General features: G+C 51.8%; 1 protein-coding gene and 1 long non-coding RNA gene across 3 annotated transcripts; one reads left to right on the top strand and one right to left on the bottom strand.

Moving 5' to 3' along the window:
- Positions 1-329: 329 nt before the first annotated feature.
- On the bottom strand, positions 330-13,056 carry LOC131823522 (uncharacterized). Of its 2 annotated transcripts, none has more exons than XR_009350591.1 (3): positions 12,736-13,056; positions 8,080-8,322; positions 330-1,207 (listed from the first exon to the last, which is right to left on the bottom strand). It is a non-coding gene; the product is annotated as an uncharacterized LOC131823522 (long non-coding RNA). The 2 variants fall into 2 exon arrangements; XR_009350592.1 differs by having other exon boundaries at positions 330-772.
- A 17-nt stretch (positions 13,057-13,073) lies between these two features.
- On the top strand, positions 13,074-19,238 carry S1PR5 (sphingosine-1-phosphate receptor 5). Its single transcript, XM_059159958.1, has 2 exons — positions 13,074-13,242; positions 14,467-19,238. The coding sequence occupies exon 2, from the start codon at positions 14,486-14,488 to the stop codon at positions 15,671-15,673; it is 1,188 nt and encodes a 395-aa protein (XP_059015941.1). The 5' UTR covers positions 13,074-13,242; positions 14,467-14,485; the 3' UTR covers positions 15,674-19,238.
- The last annotated feature ends 1,574 nt before the right edge of the window (positions 19,239-20,812 follow it).

The raw sequence follows: 20,812 nt of genomic DNA, 5'->3' as shown, positions 1-20,812 counted from the left end.
CAAATAGATCCTGAACATCTACTATGGGCCAGGCTCTTTCTGGGTTCAAAGCTCCAGCACTGGGTAAGTAAACCAAATACCACTCTCTCCTCTCAGGGTCTTGGTGGAGGGATGCAGGAGATGGATGCTGAACTTGTTACACAAATAACAATATTATGTTATGATAGCAGTAAGGGTCACATCAGGAAATACATGCTGGTGATAGGGGAAGTGATCTTAGTTTAGCCACTGAGACCCAGGAGGACCTCTCTGAGGAAGCCACGTTCATGCTGCACTCTGTATTAGCATAAGTCAAGTATTTTTAAAAAATATTTTATTTATTTGACAGAGAGAGGGAGATCACAAGTAGGCAGAGAGGCAGGCAGAGGGAGAGGAAGGGAAGCAGGCTCTCTGCTCAGCAGAGAGCCCGATGTGGGGCTTGATCCCAGGACCCTGGGATCATGACCTGAGCGGAAGGCAGAGGCTTTAACCCACTGAGCCACCCAGGCGCCCCAGCATAAGTCAAGTTTTGCTGCAGGAACAAACACGTCCAGGGAGACCGGAGAAGCATGTGTGGGCTTTTCGATGCCTCGGCTCAGAAGTGACTGATGTACAGAAGTGACTCCGCTTCCACCTGCATTTGATGGCCAGAATCGGTCAAAGCAGTCATGGACTTGGCTGGGTTTTTCCGTCCAGAGCTATTGGTTTACCCTTGAAATGGCCATTGTGGTATCAAAAGGATGAGGAGGAAAGGAGTGCATTCCTGGTGGCACAAGCAGCAAATTCAAAGACACTGGAAATAAAGAGACAATGGATCTGTAGCCTCAACATTCTGACAGAATAGGATTTCGAACCCAGACCCCTATTTCCAGCCAAAATAGTGACCAAGTGCAAGGAGCAGGCAGAGACATTTCAAAATGCAGAGGGACTAAAAAATGTCATCTCCCGTGCTCTTATGTTCTTAGAAAGTTATTGCAGGATGCACTCAACCAAAACAAGGGAGTAAATAAAAAAAAAAAAAAAAGAAGAAAGATAAAAAGAAAAAAGGAAGACTCAAGATTGAGGAAACAGGTGTCCCAATATGGGAATTGAAGATGATTCCCGCGGGACAGTGGCAGGAGAAACTGCCCAGCAGAAAAAACCCAGGAAGAAAAGAGCACACTTCCTCTCCATTCTCTGGACGGTGTGGTCATTTGGAAAGCTGAATTGAGATGTGCTGCCAGAACTTCTAAGAAGGAGAAAAAAAAAGGCAATTATCTCCAGGTGGAGAAATTATACATCATAATAATTACACTTTCCAATTGTATCCTTCATAGGGAGATGAAATTACCTTCCCATAAAAGCAATAAAAAGAATGCGAGCCACCAAGACATCCGGTGACTGCTGTCTCCTACCCAGCTGATGACTCAGGGGCACCGTGTGATGGCCTAGAGGCACCTCAAACTAAGCTATCCCCAACGGAACTCCATAAATGTAACCCCTGACCTTTCCAACGCCTCATGCCTTCCCATCTCAGAAGCCTGAAATACAACCTACCAGGGCTCGAGGACTCATATTGGCTCAGATGGAGGTGTGCTGACAAATTTGGAATGACCTCTCTCTGACCCAGCCAATCAGAGCAGTCCATCCCCTAGGCCATGCCATTGGTTTGGTTGTGTCATGTGATTCCAGCTGGACCAATGATGATGCAGTACAAGGACTGCTGTTGAAACCTTGGGGCAGTTGGGTATCTCTTTCCAAGTAGCTGCTGAGTGGGAGTCACGGATCTATGGTGCCAGACACGATCTCTACTGTCCCACGGAAGCCTGATGAGATGAAAGCCCAGTAGAGCCAGGAGGCAGCAAGTTAGTTTCCCATAGACACTATATAGCTTCTTGATCCAACTGTACCTGAAGTCAACACAACTCCTAGGTGCCTAGATTTTCAGTTACAGGAGCCAATTCATTTCTTCCTTTTCCTCACATGAGTTTCAGTCGTTTTTCAGTTGAACATAATTTTTTTTTTTTCTGGAACTGCCAACTAAGCAAATCTTGATCGATATAACCCCTACTCAATGCTAGACATTGGACTAAAGATTTGACATGAGGGACGTCTGTTGGCTTAAGCAGTAGAGTGTGGGCCTTTTTTTTTTTTTTTTTAAAGATTTTATTTATTTATTTATTTATTTATTTGAGAGAGGGAATGAGAGAGAGTGTGCATGAGAGGGGAGAGGGTCAGAGGGAGAAGCAGACTCCCCACTGAGCAGGGAGCCCTACAAGGGACTTGATCCTGGGAATCCAGGATAATGACCTGAGCTGAAGGCAGTTGCTTAACCAACTGAGCCACTCAGGCATCCAAGTGTTGGACTATTGATCTCAGGGCTGTGAGTTCGAGCTTGATGGGTATAGAGATTACTTAAAAAATTAAAACCTTAAAAAGGAGTTGACATCAACTAAGTCATTGAACCCAATGAGAGAGGGAATAATCTGATTCCCATTTAACTGATGAGCAAACTGAGGCTCACAGAGGTGAATTCATCCACCCAGGATCATCAGAGCCAGGATTCCAGCCCCTAACTGCCTGACCCCACAGCCTGCCTCTCTCTGACCTTGAGAAGCAGTTGCCAGATTTGGACATTCAGAGGCAGGAACTAAGTTATGGGGTGAAGCAGGGGGAAGGCGAGGTGGCAGTGGGGAGAGCCAACGCCAATGGCCAGGACTCTCTGAACTTTCTTCAAAGGGCACCAAGGAGTAATGGAGAGCTGTGAGCAGAAGGACAGGAGGAAGGATGGACTACGGTGTGAAGAGTGGATCATTAAAAACAGTAGCAAAGGGACGCCTGGGTGGCTCAGGTGGTTAAGCGGCTGCCTGCGGCTCAGGTCATGATCCCAGCATCTGGGGATCGAGTCTCACATCAGGCTCCTTGCTCAGCGGGGAGCCTGCTTCTCCCTCTGCCTCTGCCTCTGCCTGTGCTCGCTCTCTCTGACAGATAAATAAATAAAATCTTTAAAAAAAAAAAACAGTAGCAAAAAACAAGGGGCGCCTGGGTGGCTCAGTGGGTTAAAGCTTCTGCCTTCAGCTCGGGTCATGATCCTGGGGTCCTGGGATTGAGTCCCGCATTGGGCTCCTTGCTCGGCGGGAAGCCTGCCTCTCTCTCTGCCTCTGCCTGCCTCTCTGCCTGCTTGTGTGCTCTCTCTTTCTGACAAATAAATAAAATCTTAAAATAATAATAATAATAGGATGGACAACAAGCATTAGCAAGGATGTGGGGAAGTCTGAACCCGTGTATGTTGCAGCTGGGAATGCAAAATGGCACAGTCGATCTGGAAAAGTCTGGCAGTTCCTCAAAACGTTAAAGAGTTACCCTCTGACCCAGCAATTCCACTCTTAGGAATATACCCCATGTAGACAAAAATAGATATCCGCACAAAAAGCCTCCACGTGAAGGTTCATAGCAGCATTTTCCTAGCTAGCCAAAAAAGGAGAAGCAACCCAAATGCCCACGAGCTGATGAGTGGAAAAACGAAACGTGGCAAATCCATACCCTGACATCTTATCCAGCCATAAAAAGGAATGACGTTCAGATTCATGCTGCGACATGGCTGAGTCTTCGAAACACTCAGCTGAGTGAAAGAAGCCAGCCAGATACAAAGTATCACATGATTCCATTGGAAGGAAATGTCAAGAACAGACAAATCCTGTTACAAATGTAACAGGAAAGTACATTCGTGGTTTGCAAGGGGACGCAAGGAGGGGAGAACTGAAGGTGATGGCCAGGGGGTACGGAGTTCCCTTTGGGAGTGATGCAGGGTTCCACAATTAGATGTGGGGACTGGGAACACGCTCTGCGAATCCACCAAGAACCATTGAAATCCAAAATCACACTTTAAGTGGGTGAATTGTATGGTAGGCGAATCGTGTCTCAGTAAAGCCATTAAAACATGCTGACATTTATAGCATGGTTTGCTGTCGGGAGAGGTGTCAACACGGCCCCGATGACTGCATCCGTGTTCACAAGACCTCTGTGTGAAAGACCCCAGCTTACCAAGGGGGGTGACTGAGATCAGAGAGGTTTGGCCCGTCATCTAGGGAGGTGGTGGTCAGACGGCAGAGGCTTGGCATTTCGGGCCCCGCTGGACCTGACCCTTACCCCCACCCCCAAACCACCCCCACCCCTCTCTTCTTTCCTCTCCCCTAAGCCAAGCTCCCACTAACTGACCTCATTTCCTTTTCTTTTGCACACCCATTCTTTGTGGTCTCCAGGCCTTTGCCTGTGCTGATCGACTGCTTCGGCCCAGCTGTTCTTTCTCCTTCCCTTCCACCTAGTCTGTGAAATGAATGTCTAAGTGTGAGGGGGCAAGAGAGGGGAGGTGCTGACTCCCAGTTTCCAAGCCTAGGGCTTGGGAAGTGAGAGAGTGTAGGTTGGAGGGTACCTCGAGGGGCGGCCTGGGGGAAAGAACAGGGCCTGATTCCTCCTGTCTCCCCGAGGACTTGACCCCCACCCACGTCAACAGATTTTGAAGTCTTGGCCGGAGTTTAACCTGAGCTGTAACTGGGGACGCAGGCGAGGGAGGATGAGGTCAGCTTCTCCCCCTGGCCAGCAGGCCAGGCCTGAGGTGAGCAGGTGAGGAGAGAGAGTCATCTGACTGCCCAAGACCTGCCCAGCATCTCGAGACAAGGTGATGCCCCAGCACAAGGCTGCCTCCTCCGCCCCTTCCCGGCCAACTGGAAGTCTCTTCTAGGAGCCTTTTAGAACCTTTAAGAAGAAGTCCACAAATGCAATAAAATACTATTTTTTTAAAATATTTTATTTATTTATTTGACAGAGAGAGATCACAAGTAGGCAGAGAGGCAGACAGAGAGAGAGAGGAGGAAGCAGGCTCCCTGCCGAGCAAAGAACCCGATGTGGGACTCGATCCCAGGACCCTGAGATCATGACCCGAGCTGAAGGCAGCGGCTTAACCCACTGAGCCACCCAGGTGCCCTGCAATAAAATACTATTGAGCCATAAAAAGAAATGGACTCCTGGTGCCTTTAACAGCTGGAAGGACCCCAAAAAACAGGATGCCAAGTGAAAGAAGTCTGATAAAAAAAGGCCACAGATTGCATGATTCCATTTACATGAAGTATCCCGGGAGGAGGCAATGAGGAATGGCTTCTTAATGGGTGTGGTTTCCTTCTGCGGTGATGACATTTTTTTTTTGATTGTTTAAACTAGACAGAGGTGGTGCTTGCATACCCTTGTGAATGTGCTCAAAGGCAGTGGACTGTTCCTTTAAAAAGGTTCATTTTATGTTATGTGAATGTCACCTCATTTTTAAAAAATAAAAGGAGTAGGGCGCCTGGGTGGCTCAGTGGGTTAAGCCTCTGCCTTCAGCTCGGGTCATGGTCTCAGGGTCCTGGGATCGAGCCCCATATTTATGGGCTCTCTGCTCAGCAGGGAGCCTGCTTCCTCCTCTCTCTCTCTCTCTCTCTGCCTACTTGTGATCTGTCAAATAAATAAACAAGTAATCTTTTTAAGAGATAAAAAGTAGAAGGAGTATGCTAGGGCTTTGCTCATGATGATTCCTCTGCTAGGAACCCCCTTTCTGCTGACCTCAGCTCCCTTTACCGCCTCAAGGAGGGATGCCCGGCTCTCTGGATCTGAAATGGTCCCCAGTCACTCTCCTATGCCACCATGATATCTAATTGATTAATAGCACACATCACTATGTGGAATCCACTTACTACCTTGTCTATGGGTTTTTTGATCCCACCACCAGAAGGTGAGGCCCTAACGGGGCAGGGAGAAGGCAGTGTGTGTCCCTATGCTCAGGGGAGGAGACTGAAGTGCAGAGGTTCTGGAACCTGAAAATGGCTCTGCCATCGGTCTGCCCCCAAGTCCTTGTCCCTGGCATCTCAGTCAGGCGTCCCAAACTCAAAACATCTTCGGTCAGGCTGGCAATCCGTATTTCCAAAGCCACCAGAGGGCATGGCCCTGGAGCATCTGTCCACTTGAAATGGCAGAGGTGTTTTGAAAACTTAATAAACTTATTTTTCAGAGCTCTGAAATTCAGTGCAAAGTCCTGAGTCCCCCCATATACACCCTGATGCCCCCACAACTTCCCCCACAGTGAACATGCCACGTCACAGTCCCACGGCATGTAGAACTAGTGAACCTACCATGACACGTCATTGTCACCCAGAGTCCACAGCTGACATTAGGCTTCACTCTTGGGCAGTTCCATTCTCTGGGTCTGGATCAGCGTAAAATGACATGTACCCACCCCCACTGCCATAAAAATCCAATGTACCCCACCTAGGCAACCTTCTCCACCCCGTAACCCCTGCCAACCCCTGCGCCTTCTACTGTCTCCACCCTTTTGGCTCTTCCAGAATATTCTAGAGCTGCAGTCAAACAGCGTGCAGCCTTTTCTTTTTCTTTTTTAAAAGATTTTATTTATTTATGTGTGTGTGTGTGTGTGTGAGAGAGAGAGAGAGGAGGAGGAGGAGCAGAGGGAGGGGGAGAGAGAGAATCTCCAGCAGACTCCTCGCTGAGCGCAGAGCCGTACTCGGGGCTTGATCCCATGACCCTGAGAGCATGACCTGAGCGGAAACCAAGAGCTCTCAACCAACTGAGCTCCCCAGGCGCCTCACAGGTAGCTTTTCTGACTGGCTTCTTTCACTCAGTGATATGCATTTAAGTTTCCTCCTGCCTTTTCATGGTTTGATAGCTCGTTTTTTTTTTTTTTTTTTTTTTTTTTAGCGCTGAATAATGTTCAGCGTGTGTGGATGTCCCACAGTTTATCCACTCCCCTACTGAAGGACGCCTTGCTTGCTGCCAACTTTTAGCTGTTAGGACTAAAGCTGGAGTCCATTCCCTCTCAAGGAGGGGGCAACTTAACTCCACTGCTTATGGGAAGGACTATCAGGAATTTGTGGGGGAAAAAAAGAAGAATTTGTGGATGGGGCACCTGGGTGGCTCAGTCACTAAGCATCTGCCTTCCGCTCAGGCCATGATCCCAGGGTCCAGGGATTGAGCCCCGCACCGGGCTCCCTGCTTAGTGGGAAGCCTGCTTCTCCCTCTCTCACTCCCCGTGCTTGTGTTTCCTCTCTCAGTGGGTCTTTCTCTGTCAAATTAAATTAAATTAAATAATTTGTGGACAAAGATTAAGGCCATCAAGGTAATTAAAAAAAAAAAAACATTCTTTTTACGTAAGCATTATACCCACTTTGGGGCTGGAGACCAAGAGTCGCACGCTCTACTGACTGAGCCAGCCAGGCACCTCACAAGACATCAAGGTGGTGGGGTGCCTGGGTGGCTCAGTGGCTTAAAGCCTCTGTCTTAGGCTCAGGTCATGATCCCAGAGTCCTGGGATCGAGCCCCGCATCGGGCTCTCTGCTCAGTGGGGAGCCTGCTTCCTCCTCTCTCTCTCTGCCTGCCTTTCTGCCTACTTGTGATCTCTGTCAAATAAATAAATACAATCTTTAAAAAAAAAAAAAGACATCAAGGTGGTTAAGAGATGTTTAGGGGTAGAAACTCTGAGGCTATGCAAATGTCCTGTTTCTCCTTAAAATTTTGTCCATTAAATTTCTCATCCATCAGTGGCTTCTGCCTCCTGCAGTCATTTACTGTGGCATTCTAATGGCGATTTTCTACTTTCATCGTTCATTCTACATTTATTTTTTTAAAAGATTTTATTTATTTATTTCAGAGAGAGAGAGTGGGGGGGGGAGCAAAAGGGGAGGGAGAGGGAGAGAGACTCACCAGCCGACTCCGAGCTAAGCACGGAGCCCCAAGCGGGGTTTGATCATGACCAGAACCGAGAGTCGGACACTTCATCGACTGGGCCACCCAGGCACCTCTCATTCTGCATTTATTAATTGAAAGTCTCCTGTCAGGGACATTTGTCCCTTCTCCTCCATTTTTTAAAAAAATATTTTATTTTTTTATTCGACAAATCACAAGTAGGCAGAGAGTCAGGCAGAGAGAGAGGGGGAAGCAGGCTCCCCGCCGAGCAGAGAGCCCGATGCGGGGCTCGATCCCAGGACCCTGGGATCATGACCTGAGCCGAAGGCAGAGGGTTAACCGACGGAGCCACCCAGGAGCCCTTCTCCTCCATTTTTAAATGGATTTACTCACGTATTTTTAATCAGTACGGACTCGTGTGGACTTGATTTCATCGCTGGGGTCATAATCCAATGCTATGGTTATTCACTTTGTTCTCGAATTGTTCCAGCTGTGGCCAAGGAGAGTTCTTTGAGGTTGGCTTCCGAGTCCTTCCAGCTTGTTTTAAGTATTTCTGCCGCTGGAAGTGTCTCCAGACTGGTGTGGTGTTTTCTCGGCTCTAGCCCTAGAATCAGCCATTTCTCCAGCCCTGGGTCCCTGTATTGGAAAATGGTATTTATTTTTATTAATTTTTTTAAACTTTTTTTTTACAATTTTATTTATTTATTAATTATTTATTTGATTGACAGAGATCACAAGCAGGCAGAGAGGCAGGTGGGGGGGGGGGAGTAGGCTCCCCACGGAGCAGAGAGCCTGATGTGGGGCTTGATCCCAGGACTCTGGGATCATGACCTGAGCCAAAGGCAGAGGCTTTAACCCACTGAGCCACCCAGGCGCCCTGGAAAATGGTATTTAGAGAGCAAGACCTGGTGGCTGAGGCGTCTGGGTGGCTCAGTCATTATGTGTCTCCCTTGTACTCGGACCCTGATCCCAGAGTGCTAGGATGGAGCCCTGTATCCGGCTCCCAGCTCAGTGGGGAGTCTGTTTCTCCCTCTCCATCTGCTGCTCTCCCTGCTTGTTCTCTCTCTCTCTGTAAAATAAATAAAATCTTAAAAAAAAAAAAAAAAAAAAAAACAAGACCTGGGATCTGAGTGTATTCATTTTTTCCTGGGGTATCAATGCTTCCAAACCTTCAGCAGACAGTGCCAGGAAATATGTGTGTGTTTACTAACCCATGTATACACACACTTATATTTATTTTCATATCTATCTTTTTAAAAGATTTTATTTATTTATTTGTCAGAGAGAGACAGAGAGTATGAGGAGGGGAAGCATCAGAGCCAGAGAGAGAGAGGCAGGCTCCCCGCTGAGCAAGGAGCATGCTCTGTTGCTCATCCCAAGAACCCGGGATCATGACCTGAGCCAAAGACAGACACTTAACTAACTGAGCCACCCAGACGCCCCTTGTGCCTATTAAAATAAATACATCAGGGCCCCTGGGTGGCACAGTCGTTAAGTGTCTGCCTTTGGCTCAGGTCATGATAGGGGCTTCTGGATGAGTCCCACATCGGGCTTCCTGCACGGCAGGAAGCCTGCTTCTCCCTCTCCCACTCCCATAGCTTGTGTTCCCTCTATCGCTGTTCGCTGTGTCTCTCATCAAATAAGTAAACAAAAGCTTTTAAAAAAATAAAATAGGGACGCCTGGGTGGCTCAGTTGGTTAAGCAGCTGCCTTTGGCTCAGGTCATGATCCCAGCGTCCTGGGATCTAGTCCCACATCGGGCTCCTTGCTCCGCAGGGAGCCTGCTTCTCCCTCTGACTCTGCCTTCCACTCTGTCTGCCTATGCTCGCTCTCGCTCACTCTCTTTCTGACAAATAAATAAATAAAATCTTTAAAAAAAAAATAAAATAAATAAAATAAAATGAATACACCATACTGCTAACCACAGTCCAGCACCATTTTTCTTCCTTCCTTCCTTCCTTTCTTCTTTTTCTAGATTTTATTTTTAAGTAATGTCTACACCCAAGGTGGGGCTCAAACCGACAACCCTGAGATCAAGAGCAGGTACGCTCCACCGCCTGAGCCAGCCAGGCGCGCCCACCTTGCTCATTCGCAGCTTCCTTCTGCACCAGCCCGAATCTGGCCGTCGGTACGGACCCTATGTACTTGCTGGTTCAACACTGGCATATAAATAGTCCCCGAGTTGTTAGCCTGCACCCCTGCAAGCAACAGATTTACCAGCTAAAGCACAGTGTTTCCGGGCAGGTCTGCTGGTTGTTTGAATGCGAGGCCTCTGAGCTAAGCGAACAGACCTGGGGTCCTTGGGCCTCCAGTTTAAGAGCCCCCCCTCCAACCATGATTGCTCTGGTCTCTGGCCAGGGCAGGGGGGCTTGGGGGAGAATTGTCAGTTTGCTCCTCCCTGCCTAGGGCATTCAGGGCTCAAGATCGATCCGTGCAAATGGGGTGGAGAGGGCGAAATGGAACCTCCCCCCACCCCAGCTGCGGTCCTGCAACCCTCGAGGCGGGTGGGGGTTTGAGACCACAGCACTGGGCATTTTCTCCTCTCGCTGGTGCCGACTCTGCTTTGAGAGTGGGTGCTGAGCCGGGCGGGGCAGCCCCCGTGGGAGGGCGCTGGGAGCAGAACCTGCTAGGTGGGTGCCCGCCCGGGCACGCATCAGCTGCGCGGGCTGTGGCTTGAGCTGCCCTTCCCTGGGGAAGAGACCGGGCTTGACTGGGGCTGGGGCTGGGGGGGGGTGGGAAAGATGGGTGGGGGGCGCTTAAGGCCCATGAGGCCTGAGCTGAGGCCCCTCCTAATTCCTCTTCAGGGACACAGTACTGATCCAGAGTACCCACCATTTATGGAGCTCTCACTGCATGTCCTGGCTCTGTTTTTTGTTTTTGTTTTTTTAAAATTCTGGTTCTGTTTTTTTTTTTTTTTTTTTAAGATTTTATTTATTTATTTGACACAAAGAAAGATCACAAGTAGGCAGAGAGGCAGGCAGAGAGAGAGAGGGGAGGAAGCAGGATCCCAGCCAAGCAGAGAGCCCGATGCAGGGCTGGATCCCAGGACCCTGGGATCATGACCTGAGCTGAAGGCAGAGGCTTAACCCACTGAGCCATCCAGGCGCCGCATCTGGTTCTGTTCTAATCATATCTTTCCTCTTTAGTATCCCTCAGAGAGGACACTGTTATTAAGTCCATTCTACAGATGAGGCCACTGAGGCTCATTTGCCCACGGTCCTAGACTACGGAGTAGCTGAGCCTGGCGCCAGACTCTGAGCCCTTTCTATTTAGATGACACCAGGCCAGAGGGACAGACAGGGTTTCTGCCTTCCCGGACCTGTGGGTTAGGGCACAGACACACCATGGGCCCTGTCAAAAAATAAATAAGGTAGTTTCACACGGTGCCAAATACCATGTGAGACTGGGGAGGACGGGGAGAGACCAAGGAAGGCCTCTCTGAGGAGGTGACCAGCTGGGAAGTGTTGGGGGAAAGGGTGACTTATCCCCAAGAGCAAGGGTCCTGAATTGTGTGAGGAATCGGTCGGAGGCCATTGGGACAGGAACACAGAGGGTGGCTGGAGGCAGGGACAGCAGTGGAGTAAGTAAGGAGACACAGAGCGGGGCCATGTGGACGGTGGTGAGCACAGTGGCAGTTACTTCGAGTCACCTTGGGAGCCATGGGAGAATTTAGAGCAGGAGAGGGACCTGATCTAGGTTTTTTTTTTTTTTTTTTTTTAAAGATTTTATTTATTTATTTGACAGAGAGATAACAAGTAGACAGAGAGGCAGGCAGAGAGAGAGGGAAGCAGGCTCCCCGCTGAACAGAGAGCCTGATGCGGGACTCGATCCCAGGACTGTGAGCTCATGACCCGAGCCGAAGGCAGCGGCCCAACCCACGGAGCCACCCAGGCGCCCGACCTGATCTGGGTATTAAGAACTGTGGCCACAGGTGTGGAATGGTGGAGAGGGGTGGAGGCACAGAGCTGGAGAAGGCAGGGTCCTAGTCTACAGAAAAGGGGCCCTGCGGGTGGGCGGTGGCGGTGGGAGGGCCCAGGACACGTAGAGCCCAGGGAGGTGTGAGGAGGCCACCTTCCCAGGAAGGGTGCGGCTTCCCTTTCACAGAAGGGGGTCATTTATCCAGCATCTGGCTGGTCCCACTGCATCTGGGGAATCTTCAGGGCTCATCTCTGCTGGCTTGGAAGGCCAGGCTGTGGGGCACCCCCACCCAGGTGTTCCCCATCCCCCCACCTCGGCCCCACTGGCTGCACTTGCCCTGGGTGTGTCTTTGGTTGGAGCAAGTGGGAACCTTTCTGTCTCCCCAAGGAACAGTGTGGGGTAGAAGCCTCAGGGATCCCCAAGGGGTACATGGGGCTATGACCAGGCCTGGGTGCCCCTCTCTATCCCTCACGGGGGGGGGGGCACCCCCAATCCTCTCCTCATGGCTGAGTCAAAGGGCAGCCACCAATCCCAGTCCCCCCTTCCTGGCTAGAGCCTCTGGTCTGAGGGTGGGGGAGCTCCTGGGAACTGGGAGTGGGGGTGTGGGGCCAGCTGGGACTGGCCCGTTGGAGAAGCGGAAGCCTGGGAGAGGCGTGGGAGAGCGACATAGACAAAGACAGAGAGACAGGAGAGAGACCAGGAGAAAGAGAGACAGACCCCAGATCTGATGAATGAGATCCACACATAGAAGCACACTCATTCATTCATTCACTCGCTCAGCAGATAACTTACTGGGCCTGGGCTGTGCCCCTGCGGGAGGCCCTGCCTCTGTGGGGGCTGACCTTCTGGTGGGGACACAGCCCAGAAACATGTTAAATGAGTAAATCACATCGTTGGGAGCAGTAAGGGTAGCAGAGACCAGGTGTGGGGGAGCCAGAACTTCCTCATTTGGGGAGAAGGAGGTTCCCACCAAAATCCTGCCTTCTCCTGCTCCTCCCCAACTCCCTCTAAGCCAGGCGTGGGAGCCGGGGGAGGAGGGATGGAGAAGGCCCAGCGCCCGGAGCCACCCGAAGGTGACTGCTGGGGTCCAGGGACTGAGGCTATTGTCGCCTTGCTGAAGACCCCTCCTAACCTGCGAGCCTGGGGTCCGTCGCCGACGGGGCGTGACGGGGGCGTTCTCGGGGTGCATCCCGGAGTCTTAGCTGCAAGGTAGGCGGGAAGTAGGCAGGGACCAGTGTCCAGGCCCCATAGCACAGACGGGACCCCTCTGCTGGGGGGCAGGAAGAGGCTCAGGCTACGACCGCCCCTGCTGAGAACCTCCCCTTCCCGCTTCCCCGGGTCCTCCTACCGCGACGGAGCGGTCCCTGGGAGCAGTTCAGGCCCGGAGGGGGGAGCCAAGGGCTCGCCGGTGCCAGTCGCCGACGGGGCGCGCTCCGGTGCCGCGGCGGGTGGCACAGGCTGGCAGCCATGGGCTGGGTGCCCGGGCCCCAAGGGGAGGGGGCCACTGCTGGCGACCGCCAGAGGTCCGCGTCGTGGGCCCTCCCCCTCGCCTGCCAGCTCCGGTCCCGCCCCCGGAGCCGCGTCCGCTCACTCTGCTCCGGGCAGAGCAACTGCCGCCGGCGCACGACCAGGGCGCGGGGTGAGTGTACTGCGCTCGGTCTCCAGGGGCGCGGGGCTCAGTCCGGCCCGCAGGGGATTGCCCTGACCGCGCTCCCCCGGTTCCCCTGTTTGTATCTCCCCGGAAGCCTCAGGGGAAGCGGGTGGCGGGGGTGGGAGGGAAGGCGGAGACTCCCGGGCTGGATGCCGGGGCCAGGGATAGGAAAAGGGTCGCCTGGACTCCTCTGGCCTCGCCCTCTTCTTCTCCCGGACACACTGCAAGTTTCGCTACTTCAGTCCTGTTTCCAAGGACTCCGAGGCGAGGGGGGAGATACCGAGGCTGTGAGCCTCTGGCTCTGTGTCCGCATCAGAGCGTCACCCGTGTCCGCACGGATCTGATGCCTCCCTCCCCGCGGCTGAGTCCGTGACTCCCTGGGTCTGTATTCGCGCCAGGTTCCCCGAGGGCAACCGATGCCAGCCAGGGTGCATTTTTTCCTGCCCTGTGCAAATAAGTCCGTTCCCCTTCCCAGCCTCGATTTTCTCATCCATTAAGTGGGACTTGCTTGACTGTCTGAGCATTTCTGAGGAGCTGTATTTGTGTTGAAACATGAAAACCTTCGTGTCCCCTTCTTATTCGAGGAACTTTTGAGTTAACGGTTTCCAGTCTGTAAACTGGGACTGAGACCTGTGAGGGGACTAGAGGGTGAAGTCTTGGGCAGGAAGTATTATTACACGGTAAAGACACGTGCACCCCTCTGCAAAAGCCATCTGGATCCTGTCTGCTGCCCTCAGGCTCTGCCTCTAAAATGGGAGGACAGACAACTTTCTCACATAGACTGTGAGGTTCCGGGTTCCCGCGCTAGCTGAGGGTGGAGGCTGTGAAATTGTGGCCTGAACGAGTGGGTGAGACCCTCTCTGTGGCTGAATTTGGGTCCCTGTGTGACTCTGGCTATGTTGCTCCGCTCCTGTGTGAATATATTTTCTTGTTTCCCCCATGGGGTGTGACTGTGAGTACAAGTCCTTGTCAAGGACTTGCCGTGTCACTGCATTCGTGTGTGCGTCCCTGTCTGCTTATGATTGAATCTGCCCCTGGATATCCCCGATTATGTGTGACTTACTAGTGTCCCTTTCCTGTGGGACTCTGTCGCTGTGTCCCCTCCTGATATTATTGGCGTGTCTTTGTGTCTGCACCTTCCCCAACACTGCGAGCCCCCTACCGTGCCCACCTACCTCCCCAGGCCTCACGCTGTCCCTTACCTCTCCGCAGCCTTCGGGGCAAGCGGCCCATGGAGTCGGGGCTGCTGCGGCCGGCGCCAGTGAGCGAGGTCATCGTCTTGCATTACAACTACACGGGCAAGCTTCGCGGCGCGCGCTACCAGCCGGGCGCGGGGCTGCGTGCAGACGCCGTCGTGTGCCTGGCGGTGTGCGCCCTCATCGTGCTCGAGAACTTGGCGGTGCTGTTCGTGCTGGGCCGCCACCCGCGCTTCCACGCGCCCATGTTCCTGCTCCTGGGCAGCCTGACGCTGTCCGACCTGCTGGCGGGCGCGGCTTATGCCGCCAACATCCTGCTGTCGGGGCCCCTCACGCTGCGCCTGTCGCCCGCGCTCTGGTTCGCCCGTGAAGGTGGCGTCTTCGTGGCGCTCGCCGCGTCCGTGCTGAGCCTCCTGGCCATCGCGCTCGAGCGCCGCCTCACCATGGCCCGCCGAGGACCCGCGCCCGCCGCGCGTCGGGGCCGCTCGCTGGCCATGGCGGCCGCCGCCTGGGGCGTGTCGCTGCTGCTCGGACTGCTGCCGGCGCTCGGCTGGAATTGTCTGGGCCGCCTGGACACCTGCTCCACGGTCCTGCCGCTCTACGCCAAGGCCTACGTGCTCTTCTGCGTGCTCGCCTTCCTCGGCATCCTGGCCGCCATCTGCGCGCTCTACGCGCACATCTACTGCCAGGTGCGCGCCAACGCGCGGCGCCTGCGGGGACGCCCCGGGGGCGCCCCGGGCCGCGCACGCCGCACGCCGCGCTCGCTGGCGCTCTTGCGAACGCTCACCGTGGTGCTCCTGGCCTTCGTGGCGTGCTGGGGCCCCCTCTTCCTGCTGCTCTTGCTCGATGTGGCGTGCCCCGCGCGCGCCTGCCCGGTGCTCTTGCAGGCCGACCCCTTCCTGGGCCTGGCCATGGCCAACTCGCTCCTGAACCCCATCATTTACACGCTCACCAACCGCGACCTGCGCTTCGCTCTCCTGCGCCTGGTCTGCTGCGGCCGTCGCCCCTGCCACAGAAGGCAGGACGCCTCCCAGGGCTCCGGGAGCCCCGCTGGGGCTTCGGAAGGCCTGAACCGCTGGCTGCCCCCTGGCTTGGATGGCAGCTCCAGCCGCTCCGAGCGCTCATCCCCGCAGCGGGACGGGCTGGACACGAGCGTCTCCGCTGGCGGCCCTGGGGCGCCCTTAGCCGCCCGGACCCTGGTACCTGCACCGGCCGCCGACTGATGTCTTTTGGCCTGCCGTTACCCTCTCTAAGGGCCATTTGGCAGACTTTTTCTTTTTAAATAAGGAATTGCTAGGAAAAGCAGCTGAAGATGGTGGCGGCAGAAGAGACAAAGGGAAACGTGTTTTATTTACGCTAAACCTCCGAGCAGTAAGTGAAACAGACAAAAATCACGGCCCTCGTGGCATTGACATCCTGATGGGGAACACAGGCACTAACAGTGAAGAGATCATGGAGGTAATTGCAGCTGATGCCTTCCATGGTGGTCAGGGGATGCTCCACTGCAGAAGTGTGACATATACTGTAAGCTGAGCCGTCATTGCCCTGGGAACACTTGAAAGGAGAGCGTTGCAGGGTGAGGGAACGGCAGTGCAAAGGTCCTGAGGCCAGAACATGCCTGTGCCTTCTCAAAAAAGCGAAGATCTCCTCGTGGCTGGAGCAACAACGGGGGAGGGTAGTGGGAGGAAACAACGGCAGGAATATGATGGGGCAGAGCCTTGTGGGGCTCCGTGGAGGACTTTGCTTTTACTCTGAGTGACGTGGGAGGCAGACATTGGACTTGATTTGCTTGAGATGCTCACAGATCTCTGTAAAGGGGGAAGGTCGAAGCTAGAAAAAGGTGAAAGTGCCTGCACTGGCCCAGAGGAGCAACGATAGGGGCTCAGGCTATGTGGACAGAATTACTGAGGAATTGAGTGTAGGCATGAGAGAAAGAAAAGAATCCTGTTTAGAGGAGGGAATGTTAAAGACACGGCACCCTACACTAAAATTTGACTGTGGAAGACAGCCAGTTCCTATCTGAAACAAGATTTCTTTGAGTGTGGTGTCATATCATAAAAAATTAAAAACCTAATAAAATAATAAGAACAATTACAGCTTACTGTGCAGGGCCAGTCGTCCCCACAGTGGTAGGCCCAGGACACACCTTTTCTTCACCCTTACTGCAACTTTGAAAGGCAGCTTTCCTCTTGACAGTTGAGCAGTGAGTACCTGGCCCAGTGGTGGGAGCCAGGCTACTAGCCCAGACTGCCAGGCTCCCAGGCCCTAAGGGGCACAGGCCTAGACTAGTGTCTGGCTCCTTCAGAGGGGCATGGCAAGGGCAGACGCTCCCTCCCTGAGTGGTCTGCATTCTTGTCTGGGGGCGATACCAGGGGCCTGTTTGTGCCCATAAAAGGCTCCAGGCATGCTGGCTCTGGGTACCAGCTGTCCCTAGACGCATTCCTGACCCCAGTGCTGCATTGCGGCCCGGGGGAGGGGCAGGGGGCTTTGGGCTCAAACTACCGCGCGCCACTTGTCGGGAGACCCGTGTAACTGCAGGCAGCTGCAAAGACCCCAGTGTGTTCTGGGGGCCACGGACTCACCCTGGGGGCCCGAGTGTCCACTGGCCACGCTCAGGTAGTCCCTGCGGGCCATATGCACCGGAAACCAACCTATTTCCTGGAACACAAACATAGTGAAACTGGGACGCTCCCAGGACTAGACCTAATTTCCCACTGGGCCTGGTGCCCCTGACCCCAGGCTCCTTTATTCTCTAAGGGAACCTGAAGCTCACTCCATTGTTTGGTTGTTTGATAGGATGATGGTAAAGGGAGTTAGTCTCTTGTTCACATTTTACACAATTCGAAAAGCACCAGTTCCCCTTGTAGGACGCGGTTGCTGTGGGGAATCCTTGGAAATTTCCAGAGCTATTCTGTGGATAAACGAGCTGACAGGTAAACACTTCTCTCTTTTTTTTATATACAATTTTAGCACTGCTTTGCATCTTGCTTTTTCACTTACTAGTATATCTTGGAAACTGTTGCACACCCACAGATTTGTACTGTCTTACCCTCTTAGTTGGCTCAGGCTGTCATAACAGACACCATTACCTGAGCAGTTGAAACAGCAGAGACTTACTTCTCACGGTCCTGGGGTTTGGAAGTCCAAGATGAGCACACCAACCTTATCTAGTGCGAGTGAGGACTGTCTTCCTGGCTTGCACATGGCGACCTTCCTGCTGTGTCCTCTCTTGGCATAGAGAAATCAAGAAGCTCTCTGGTGTCTCTTCTTATAAGGGCTCAAATCCCATCATGGGGCCCCACCATGAATGGCCTCATCCTCCCCAAAGACCCATCTCCAAATACCATCGTGTTGGGGGTTAGGGATTCAACATATATTTCTTGTGGGGGAGCATAGGGGTTTACAATTTGATCCATAGCACTAAAAAAAATTTTTTTTAACTTTTTACATTTTTTTAAAATTAAAAAAAAGATTTTATTTATTTATTTGCAGACAGAGAGAGAGAGATCACAAGTAGGAAGAGAGGCAGGCAGAGACAGAGAGGGAAGCCGGCTCCCTGCTGAGCAGAGAGCCTGACAAGGGGCTCAATCCCAGGACCGTGAGATCATGACCTGAGCTGAAGGAAGAGGCTTAACCTACTGAGGCACCCAAGCGCCCCCCAATTTTAAAAAAAAAAAATCGACATAACATCCAGAAGGCAAATGTCTTAATCCCTTTCACTGGCTGCATAATATTTTACAGCGGGGTTGGGCCCGCAACATACCACATCAGGATCCTATGGAGGGTCGTGGGGTTTGAGTCCAAGCCTTTGCCTTTATACACAGTACTGCGGTACATCCTCTTGCACGTGTGCAAGTGTATCTTGGATAAACCTCTGCAAGTGGCATCGCTGGGTCACAGGGTCTGTAGGTTTGATTTTAAGGTATGAAAGTGCTTCAAACACATTCTGGGAAGGTGCTGGTTGCCTTAGAGCTGGGGGCCGCTCTGCGTGTTCGCTGACTGTGCTATGGCGCCCCTGCTGGAGAAGCCTGGAACTGCAGCTTCACTCAACAGCACTCGCTTCCACCCTCTGGCTTGGATTTAATCCTAGACTGAGTAGAGATGTTGAATCTTTAAAATGCACTCCTAAGGCTGGCAGAATCTTTTCTTAGACCAACAGCTTTTTAGCCTGGCATTTCCTTCGATTATTCGCCTAGTTTTCATTTAGATGGACTCTTTTTTTTCTTTTAAAGAAGATTTAATATAGAGCATCTTTAGGAAACAGATTTCCCAAGTGCAGTTGAAATTTGGGTCAGTTTATCATCTAGCTTTTCAGGAATGAATGTATATCACATATGGCAAGAATTATTCCTATGAGATGCTTGTTTTTTAAGATTTTTGTGAAGCCATTTCATTAGAGAACTTTAAGTGTTGTATCCTCGATTATGTCTCTTCAAAGATATATAGTTTTTCTTTAAAAAAAAAAAATTAGGGGGTGCCTGGCTTGCTCAGTGGGTTGGGCCTCTGCATGGTCTCCGGGGCCTGGGATGGAGGCCCACCAGGGCTCTCTGCTCCACCAGGAGCCTGCTTCCCCGTCTCTCTCTGCCTGCCTCTCTGCCCACTTGTGATTCTGCTGTCAAATAAATAAATAAATAAATCTTAAAAAAAAAAAATTAGGGGCTCCTGGGTGGCTCAATTGGTAAAGCCTCGGACTCTTGATTTCAACTCAGGTCATGATCTTAGGGCCGTGAGATGGAGCTTCACATTGGCCTTCTCCGTGAGCATGGAGCCTGCTTAAGATCCTCTGGGGGGGGGGGGGCTGGGTGGCTCAGTGGGTTGAAACCTCTGCCTTCCGCTCAGGTCACGATCCCAGTGTCCTCGGAATGAGCCTGGCATCGGGCTCCCTGCTCAATGGGGAGCCTGCTTCTCCCTCTCTTGCTCCCCCTGCTTGTGTTCCCTCTCTTGATGTTTCTCTGTCAAGTAAATAAATAAAATCTAAAAAAAAATTCTTTCTCTCCCTTGACCCTTCCCCTTTCCCCACTCATGCTCTAAAAATTTTTTTTTTAATTATTTTCATTCCAGTGTAGTTACCATACAGTGTTGTATTAGTTTCAGGTGTTCAATATAGTGATTCAATAATTCTATACATTACTCAGTGCTCATCATGGTAAATGTACTCTTAATTAACCCCTTTCACCTATTCCACCCATCCCCCACCCACTTCCTCTCTGGTAACCAGCACTTGGTTCTCTATAGTTAAGAGTCTGTTTGCGGGTTGTTGCTCTCTCTCTTTTTTTTCTTATTTTTTTTAAGATAGGGAGGAGGGAGGAGCAGAGAATGAGGGAGAAAGAATCTCCCCCCCCCTTTTTAAAAGATTTTATTTATTTATTTGTCAGAGACAGAGGGAGAGAGAGCGAGCGAGCACAGGCAGACAGAGAGGCAGGCAGAGGCAGAGGGAGAAGCAGGTTCCCTGCCAAGCAAGGAGCCCAATGCGGGACTCGATCCCATGACCTTGGGATCATGACCTGAGCCGAAGGCAGCTGCTTAACCAACTGAGCCACCCAGGCGTCCCATCCCCCTTTCTCTCAAATATTTTATTTATTTATTTGACAGAGAGAGATCACAAGTAGGCAGAGAGGCAGGCAGAGAGAGAGAGGAGGAAGCAGGATCCCCGCTGAGCAGAGAGCCCGATGCTGGACTCGATCCCAGAACCCTGAGATCTTGACCTGAGCCAAAGGCAGAGGCTCAACCCACTGAGCCACCCAGGCATCCCAAGGGAGAAAGAATCTTAAGCAGGCTCCTCCTCCAGCATGGAGCCTATTCTGGGGCTTATCTGACAACCCTGAAATCTTGACCTAAACTGAAATCAAGAGTCAGGTGCTTCACCAACTGAGGCGCCCAGGAGCCCTAGCCTTTGTTTCTTGAGTTCCACACTTGAGTGAAATCATATGGTATTCATCTTTCTCTGACTGGTTTATTTTGCTTAGCATTATACCCCCAGCTCCATCCATGTTGTTGCAAATGGCAAGATTTTATTCGTTTTTATAGCTGAATAATATTATAAGTATATGCCAAATCTTTACCCATTCATCTATAGATGGACACTTAGGCTGCTTCCATAGTTTGGCTTAGATGGGCTCTTTTATTTATTTATTTAAAGATTTTATTTATTTGGGGGTGCCTGGGTGGCTCAGTGGGTTAAGCCGCTGCCTTCGGCTCAGGTAATGATCTCAGGGTCCTGGGATCGAGTCCCGCATCGGGCTCTCTGCTCAGCAGGGAGTCTGCTTCCTCCTCTCTCTCTCTCTGCCTGCCTCTCTGCCTACTTGTGATCTCTCTCTGTCAAATAAATAAATAAAATCTTTAAAAAAAAAAGATTTTATTTA

This window comes from Mustela lutreola, chromosome 2 (genome assembly GCF_030435805.1).
Source record: "Mustela lutreola isolate mMusLut2 chromosome 2, mMusLut2.pri, whole genome shotgun sequence".
NCBI classification, from domain to species: Eukaryota; Metazoa; Chordata; class Mammalia; order Carnivora; family Mustelidae; genus Mustela; species Mustela lutreola.
The sequence above is the reverse complement of the archived record's forward strand: the minus strand, read 5'-3'. Positions and strand labels throughout refer to the sequence as shown.